Source organism: Monopterus albus, unplaced genomic scaffold (assembly GCF_001952655.1).
Source record: "Monopterus albus unplaced genomic scaffold, M_albus_1.0 scaffold279.1, whole genome shotgun sequence".
Taxonomy (NCBI): Eukaryota; Metazoa; Chordata; class Actinopteri; order Synbranchiformes; family Synbranchidae; genus Monopterus; species Monopterus albus.
Genome location: NW_018128159.1, coordinates 245,930 through 254,348, shown reverse-complemented (window position 1 = coordinate 254,348; position 8,419 = coordinate 245,930). Strand labels below are relative to the sequence as shown.

General features: G+C 40.7%; 2 protein-coding genes across 4 annotated transcripts in view; both read right to left on the bottom strand.

Annotated features, from left to right (window-relative positions):
- Nucleotides 1-958, bottom strand: part of LOC109973058 (AN1-type zinc finger protein 5) — a 10,580-nt gene extending 9,622 nt beyond the window's left edge. The window contains exon 1 of one of the 3 annotated variants that reach the window (XM_020622367.1): nt 747-958. Coding sequence is in view for 1 of the 3 variants with exons in the window: in XM_020622366.1 (XP_020478022.1) it covers nt 138-280 (143 nt within the window). In the remaining 2 variants the exon portion in view is untranslated. Of the gene's footprint in view, nt 1-137; nt 303-476; nt 650-746 lie in introns of those variants that run through there. The other 2 variants (XM_020622368.1, XM_020622366.1) reach the window with 2 other exon arrangements.
- A 482-nt stretch (nt 959-1,440) lies between these two features.
- Nucleotides 1,441-8,419, bottom strand: part of plin3 (perilipin 3) — a 10,870-nt gene continuing 3,891 nt past the window's right edge. The window contains exons 2-8 of the mRNA XM_020622365.1: nt 6,858-6,947; nt 6,461-6,656; nt 6,106-6,188; nt 4,824-5,034; nt 2,860-3,200; nt 2,215-2,433; nt 1,441-1,949 (exon numbers count right to left, since the gene is read on the bottom strand). Coding sequence (XP_020478021.1) covers nt 1,800-1,949; nt 2,215-2,433; nt 2,860-3,200; nt 4,824-5,034; nt 6,106-6,188; nt 6,461-6,656; nt 6,858-6,926 — 1,269 coding nt within the window. The 5' untranslated portion in view covers nt 6,927-6,947 and the 3' untranslated portion in view covers nt 1,441-1,799. The remainder of the gene's footprint in view (nt 1,950-2,214; nt 2,434-2,859; nt 3,201-4,823; nt 5,035-6,105; nt 6,189-6,460; nt 6,657-6,857; nt 6,948-8,419) is intronic.

The window sequence follows — 8,419 nt, the reverse complement described above, 5'->3', positions numbered from 1 at the left end:
ACGTCAAGTAACATTAAGGTCGTTTAGAATCGTCGTTTAGGAGTAGAGAGTTGCAAGTAAGATACAATTTTATCACGCAAATTTAAGTGCAGAGATGTGCATGGCAATGAAAACAAAAGGTATAAAGAAACACGCACAATTCCCCTGTAAAGGGCAGGTACATTCCGTCAAAGCAAGCTAGTTCAGCATGATGTTTTGGTCTTGACAAAGTTAAATAAAAGGTAACAAAAGCTAAGGGTATATCTGCACCAAGCCTCCTCGAAAACTTAAATGTAACCATCACGAGAACCGATGGCTTGGCAAACGTTAACGCCACAACGCTTACAGCCCAGCTAAACAACTTAATGCTAACTGTTACCGGTTTGAGTTTGTCCGCAATACAAAACAATTGTCGTCCTCTGCTTGCATAGCTCAAAGCAAACACCTTAACATTAGCAGGCAGCCTCGCAGGACGCTGTCTGTCTGACGCTGCATACCAATGCAAAAAGGAGGACCAAACTCGTCTGGTAATCTTCAATCATGATGAAAATCGAGGATATAAAAATGCAGAATCCTTAGGAACAAACTGCAAACAACCCTCGTCTTTTAAATCGAATAAAGGCTAGTATTAGCAGGCTAATGTTAGCTGAACTGCTAGCATAATCAACCAGCCCAAAACAGTGTGTTTTCCTACAGTGTCCTAACTGTTTTAAAATCGGTTACACACAGCGGATGTATCTTAAAGTGGTCTAGGGTGAAGACAGTACCTGAAATTCAAGATACCGGTGGCTGTCGACGACCTTGGGCTTCAGATTTCTACTAGTTGTGTCACCAGCTGAGCGCGCGGCCTCCTACTCAACGCGAGCTCCCGACATTCGAAACGAAACAACGACCATGACGTCATCCTCAACATCGACGGGCCAAAACAACAAAGTCCAGCACCCGATCAAAACCAGGACCAAACTCCACTACAAATCTCTGATGTGACACTAACCCGAGCAGGAAACATTCATTCAAGTACTCTACTTAAGGACAATTTTGATATATCTTTATTATACTTGGAATGTGCCATTCTGACTACTTTTACTTTTAGTACTTGGGACAGAGTGTCAGCCTTTCCAAATGCCATGATCAATTCACACATACTGAATTTATAATGTATGGAGTATGTTAAGGGATATAAAATGATTGTGCTTAAACTTAAAATTTCATTTTTAGAGCAATATTGTAGCATCATTAATGGTTATCTGAATGTAAATACCACTAGTGTGTACTTTTCATACCCCAGTGTGGAACTAAATACTAAATATAACTAAATATTTAAGTGTCATGTTGATTGAGGAAATTTTCACTTTAACACTATATTTTCCATACTCTGGTATTTTTAATTTTACTTCTGTAAAAAAATGCTTCTTCCACCACTAACTCTAAATGATGCGCTCAAGAGTGACAGACGTTCTGCAAGGTCCAGCATTTATTGACATGTAATCTCACTGACAGTTCATTAGCTTTTACATCCCCAACATGGTTCAGACACAAAATACTGAAATTAGAAGTGCAAATCTAAAAACAAATGAAATGCACAGTGCACTCTCAGTTCAGGGAATGATTTGAACTCTTTTCAAGCACCAGTATATCATCAGACAGATTCATTTTCAAATTGGTCAGAATACATTTTTCAGTGATTTCAGTTATAACTGAATTACCCTGTACATTACAAATGTAGTGGATCATAAAGAAAATATAACTACATGAATGTAAAGTATCTCATTAAATCAAGCAGATATATTTTTAAATAATTCATCTACAGTATAAAGAAACTAAATCTTCTTGTTGTTTGGGTCAGCCTGCTCCATCGCCACATCGCCTTCTGCTTTCTCAGTGATCTGAGGAGCAAAAGGTCCCACCAGCCAGTTAAGGGGTTTGTTGTTTAGTAGATACTCCATGACACCATCCAGAGAGTGCTGAACCTGTAAATAAGCACAGGCCAGTATTACATTCAACTAACCATAATCAAAAGAAATGTGTGTGTTTTGTAATGTATGTAGGAGTTTCCTGTTTAATTCCTGTCTAATGAGACTCTGCAGGTACTGTTAATATTTAAGTACCAGTAAAAAGAAGGTGATGGAAGGCCTAATTGTGTTATGCAATGGTATGGAAAAAAGAAAAAACAAACAAAAAACTATATGCTGTGAAATAAAATACATGCTACAGACAGTATAGTGCAATTAGTACTTGGGTCAAGTGGTGACGGCTCCGCTCCAGAAGGAGGGGTGTGAGAGAGCTGGTGTTTCCCAGAGAAGACTGCAGTTCTTCAGCTGATCGCCTTGCGTTGGTCAGCTGGTCCTGGACTACACATGGTAGACCCTGAGCACTTGAAACCACACTGGAGCATGCTAAGCGCAGCTGATCACTCAGCCCACGCAGCATGGAGAGGGCCCGCCATTCAAGCTGCTGTAAACAGTAAAGGAAAGAAAAATCTAACACTGAATGGTATACATAATAATTGACAGAAAAATACATAGCTGTAAACTATCCATTCTTTCCAATGTCCCCGAGTTCCTTGATTTCCTGTCCCATCCCAATCCTGATGACACAATGTAATATCCCAATCCCACATGAGTCTGTGGGGGCATTACAGTACAATGTCAGCCTCTAAAATGCACATTTAATTTGATGTTGCATCCCATCACTCTAGATTTGTGCTTGCCCCTTTCACAGAAATAAACTTATGCTCTGAAAGCTTTTCTATTTGTTCAAGTAGTCACTTTGGGGTATGCGTGCTGCATACGTACAGTCTATACAATATAAATGCTGAGAAATGAGAAAAGAATCTGGTTAGAAACCACTTATTCAATTCCCAAATGCTTCAGCCCTGACCTCAGACTCATCTTTGGTCCCATCTGGCTCTGACTTAGTCTGTCCATCTCCAGCCTGCTTCTGTGTCCACTCTGTCCAGCGCTGTAGCAGCAGCTCGGAGGCACCTCCTATCTGGTTACTGGCAGTACCCAGACTGGTACGGGCACTCTCTAGCAGGTCCAGAGTGCTGGTAATCTGAGCCATTGCAGCATAGGTAGCATCCCTGGCGTGCCGTGCACGGACCAGGGACAGCTGCAGTGCACGCTCCTGCACCTTGGCAGAGAGTTTTCCCAAGCGGACAAAGTAGCTGGGGCTGGTTGACAAGGTAGTCACCTCACTGGTGGCAGATTCAGCCACAGCAGCTGAAAGAGAGCAGTGTTAATCACATATATATTAAAGATACATGTTTTATGTAGCAGGGTATCTTGAATTTTAAATATGACTACACAGGTATGATTACAGTAATATATGTTATACTGTACACTGCTTTGCCAGATCTCAGAAAAGGGCAACAGCTCAACCATTTTTGATTCTCATTTTGTTTTTAGTCTTAACTGTTCTGTGAAGAAATACACTGAAGAAAGTCAGCATGCACATTCAGAGTGGCATGTGCTAACTAGTGGGCATGTTCTGACTGGTGGATGGAGGGAGGCACAATTGGTTCCCAGCCACTGTGCCAGCTGGTGCATCTGCTCCAGGTCAGTCAACTTGTCTCTGATAGAGTTAAAGCACATCTGCTCAAGAGAAACAAAAAAAGACCTGAGAGCCACCTCAGTCTCTCCAGTCATCAGTCTATGCAGAATAACACTGCCTCCCCTGTGCCTCTGTTAAAAGCCACTGTGGTGCCACTGATAAAATTTAAAATCCCCATAATGGGGTCTGCGTGCAATTTACACATTTTCATATCCATAATCACAGAAGAGAATGGCTTCTTATTGAAGTATGGCAGGTTGTGATAAAACCATGACATCACAGTAGCAGGTGTCAAAGCTGTGAGTGCTGGACATTACAGGTACTATACAGGCCAAGCAAACAGAAGGGAGCTCATTGGAATGTCCTGTCTCACTCTCCATCATTAGCATAAACCATTCATGTGCACAGAACCAGTCACTGTGTTGGAACTTATGACTGCCCTCATCTTGTCAATTCAACTTGCCCTGGGCAGTTTATTTGGACAGTCTCGTTAAATTTGGTGAAAGGACAGAGTGTCAGCCTCTGCAAATGCCATGATCATTCACACATATTGTATTTATAATGTATGGAGTATGTTAAGGGATATAAAAATGATTGTGCTTAAACTTAAAATTTCATCTTTAGAGCAATATTGTAGCATCATTAATGGTTATCTGAATGTAAATACCACTAGTGTGTACTTTTCATACCCCAGTGTGGAACTAAATACTAGTTTTCATAGGCATCTTACAACCACAAGTGCAAATGTAAAAATTGGCCAAAAATCAGATGTGGTGGTGCTCCAGACCTCCAGTACTAAGGAATGAGGGGGAAGTGATCATTTTTATTTGAATAAAATGTTTACAATCAGTGTTATCTGTAAAGTACTGGAGTGAAGCAGCTCTATGTTCTCCATTATGATCAGGGGAAGAAAAAAACTAAACAAAAAAAACCCCACAGAATTCTTTTTCATCAAATCTGCAATAAAATGTGTGAATCTGTCTCAATCTATCTTAACGCATTACTGACTCAGTCTTAAAGCTGTAAATGTCTTAGTTATTTTATTAGCTTTACCAGAAAAGTTGGGGGAAAAATACTCTGTTTATTTACAGATATCAGTGATAAAAAGTTCAGAAACTGGCCACTTGTCCATAACTAATTAAATCCAGTTGGAAGCTTGTTTCAGCTTCATTTGATTTGATGTCAAAACACATCTGTTTGTACCTCAGCAGTAGACATAAGGGGTATTACTACCACCCCTGATTCTTTATAGACTCATTAGCTTTCCACATTTATTGACTGCAGCTACTAACCCAGCTCCCTCTCAGTGAGCGGTAGGTTCTGGTCAACCCAATCCTCGGATCGGCTCAGGGCCAGGCCCATCCCACTGCTGACCATCTGGCCCATCCTGGTGCCCATGACAGTGCTGATACCTCCACTGACTGCAGTCCGGGTCAGCTCGACACCACCCATCACAGCCCCCACCACCGACTGGTATACCATGCCTACTGTGTCCGACACCACCTGAGGAACAAACAGCCAGATAATGTGCCATGATCAGAGAGAAATGGTGGGGCTATTATGTATTTTCTCTTGACAGATATGACTTTTGAGGCAATGTGGTCCACAAGGAGCTGTTAACAGAGCATTTGACAATAAATCATCAAGTCATCTGTATTTTGTAGGCAGCTTAACCCATGGCTGTTATTTAAAACGCAGGGGATGTGTGTTGGTGAGCAGAGTGAGGGGTTGCAGGGAGAGTGTTGTAGGTGTGCATGATACAGTTACATTGTGATGAGTCAAAGTGAGTGGCTTCATTCATGTTTACAGCCTGGGAGTTTCCATCATGTTTTGGTTAACCATGCTGCTAATGTAGCCTGCTCTACCTTAGGATAATCACCTTTATTGGCCAGGTATGTTACACACAAGGAATTTGTTTCCGTTACAGAACCAAGGTAGCCATCTGCGGCGCCAACTCAAATGATGTCTCTAACCATCGAGGGTAACATGGGGGGGGGGGTTCAGTGTCTTGCCCAAGGACACTTTGGCACCAAGAGTCGAACCTTCAACCTTCCGGTTGGGAGACAACAGCTCTACCCACTGCACGACTGTCGCCTCCCCAGATTAGCACCAATTTTGACCATCAGTGTGTCAGCACTGATAGATAAAAAAAAACACAGTTTAACATCTAGTGCCCTAACTAACTAAAAAACAAAAACACAGCATGTTATTATGGTGCATTAACTGTGGCTCAAATTTGAGAGTGGATAGCAGCCCATGCTCATGCTAACAAGGTTAACAAAGAGTCTTCCTTCTGTGGGCATCCGCGTCCCGACCATCACTGGTCAATGCTGTGCCTTTGCCGGATGATCTCACCAACTGGTGCGCCAAAGGTGGAACCAGATCCAACGTTTTTGCTTCAAGGGTCTGTGGAGCCCCCTGTGGTGCTGGTTGCAGTGAATGCAATCACCCATAGAAATGAATATAGTGGGCAGCATTTTTTCACACCTTTGAAACTCGGTCTGAACGTGGACTAAGAGAGGGGTTGAAATGTATTTTCTACCTACATTATAGTAGAATGGTTTTATGTCTGACCTTGTCTGCTGGTTGGTGAAGAATGGGTAGCTTCTCTTCCACCTTATCCAGTCCTTTCATGGCATACTCATTTATTGTGGCAACTGAAACAAGAGCACAACAGACATTTTCTTGAAACTGTAATTTACATACATAGGATGCACTGCTAAATGGAGAGTGATGCACCGAATAGCAAAAGCAGTAATGTGTTAGAGCTCAGAACCCAGAGGGAACAAGTGGACCTGGCATCAGTTTCACACCTTCATTGTGCAAGAAGCTTGCAATATTCTTTTACAGTACACTTCAATGCTGCAAATGTCTCTGCTGTCATTGCACATATATTACATCATATTTTTTCACTGAGAGGAGAACCTACTCTGTGGTTCTATAATGTGCAAAAGAGGCTTGGACCCAGTGGTGGCAGCTGCTCCCAGGGTTCGGACCCCACTCTCTGCTACATCCATCACCCCCTTCAGCAAGGGCACATTGTCTTTGGTGCTGCTGTAGGCGCTGGATACCACCTCACAAGCTGAACTGACCAGGGGCAAGTTGCTCACTCGGGAAACAATATTCTAAGACAAAAAAAGACGTAAGAATTGTGTGCTGTCTCTATAGAGAAAAGCTCTTTTCAGTACATAATATTTATCCTGTTAGGGATAATGACTGATTCCCCACAGCAGCATATCAAAATGGGAAAATTCTAAGCATAAAATGAGTTTATAATATGCCTCAGTTTCTTAATAGGTGTCATTCTGGGTGACAGTGCTCCTCACCTGCTGTTCTCCGTTAGCTGGTTCTACTGCTGCAGCTCCACTCTCATTAGTCTTCCCACTGTCTGCCATTGTGACTGCTGGATTCACTCTCTGACATGGAATACAGAGTGCCAGAAACAGAGATTCACCTGGCATAGCTTAAACATGCATGATGAAATACAGCTTCTTCTTTGATATTCTTTGTTTATAGGGTTAATGCACTTTATCTTGCAGAGAAGCAGCATCTCATGAATTTGGACGTGGAATTGCTGTCCTGTCAGATGGCATACTAAAGGCAGAAAGGCAACTCAACCATGTTAAATTTTTTGTCAACACTATGATGCAACAAAGATGAAACAGCTCTGAATAAAATGGTGGAAAGCAAACAATTTAAGTTTAAAGTCAAAAACTGGGTATTGATACATTTTGAATTTAGTTTTTCCTTTTTGACTTCCTAGAGCTATAATTATCGCATTTTTCAAAGTATATTACATCGTGAAAATAGGGATTAATGAGGACAGTGTTTGGTAGATCAAGGTGTGGAACAAGCATGTGTAACATATTTAAACACGTTATTATTCAGCACTAATGAGAAGTAAATTATAGATTCACGATTATATGTGTGCCAAGGAAATCTCCTACTATAGCCTGTCAGAATAATAGATGTTTTAGTATCACTTCAAAAATCTTCATGCTTGCGTTTTACATAAAAACCCAGTAAAATCAAAAACAGCATAAAATGAACAGAGAAATGATGAATTATGACAAAGCATTGCACAAGTTGGTCTAATCTGACGGATGAGAGAAAAACTATGAGCAATGCTAGAAACGCAAGACCTGCAGTGTACTAATACTGGAGACTGATTGTTCGCAAGCATGCATGCAGGCAAACTGGACTCCTGATACAGTATGATTTGTATCAAGTCCAAATCCTACATGTAATACTGAAATACTCTCTATAGCCTTATATGAAAAACTAGGCCAAAAGAATGACTAAAGTACTGCTTTAAGTAGAAAGGCTCCTATTGCATTAATTAAATAAAGAATTGGCGTACATAAAAATTTAATCCAATACTTAACCGAGCCACAGAAATCATCTGTTCAGTTAAGTATCCAGTTTCCATTATGCTTGAAATAAGCAGTTGACACTGTGTGACTTATTAAGGCACATCTGACATGACGTGTCTTGTCTAAGAGTGAGCAAAAAGTGTGAGTAAAATCCTCTATCATGGTATACTGTGTGTAATTAAGACCTTAAGGACCAATTATTTTATCATCAATTAATCGGCTGATTGTTTTTTTTCCATTAAATCTGTTTTCCATTAAATCTGTGAAACATTTAGACTATCCATATTTTTAACATGTCATTTCGATTTGGGCAGTTCCCTAACAATATGAAAAGGGCAAAGGTTATTCCACTGTATAAATCTGGTGATAAGCACAACTTCACAAATTATAGGCCGGTTTCTCTGTTGTCACAATTTTCAAAAATTCTGGAAAAACTCTTTAATAACAGATTAGATACATTTATTGAAAAAATAAAATCCTCTCTGATTGCCAATACGGTTTTAGGTCAAACCGAT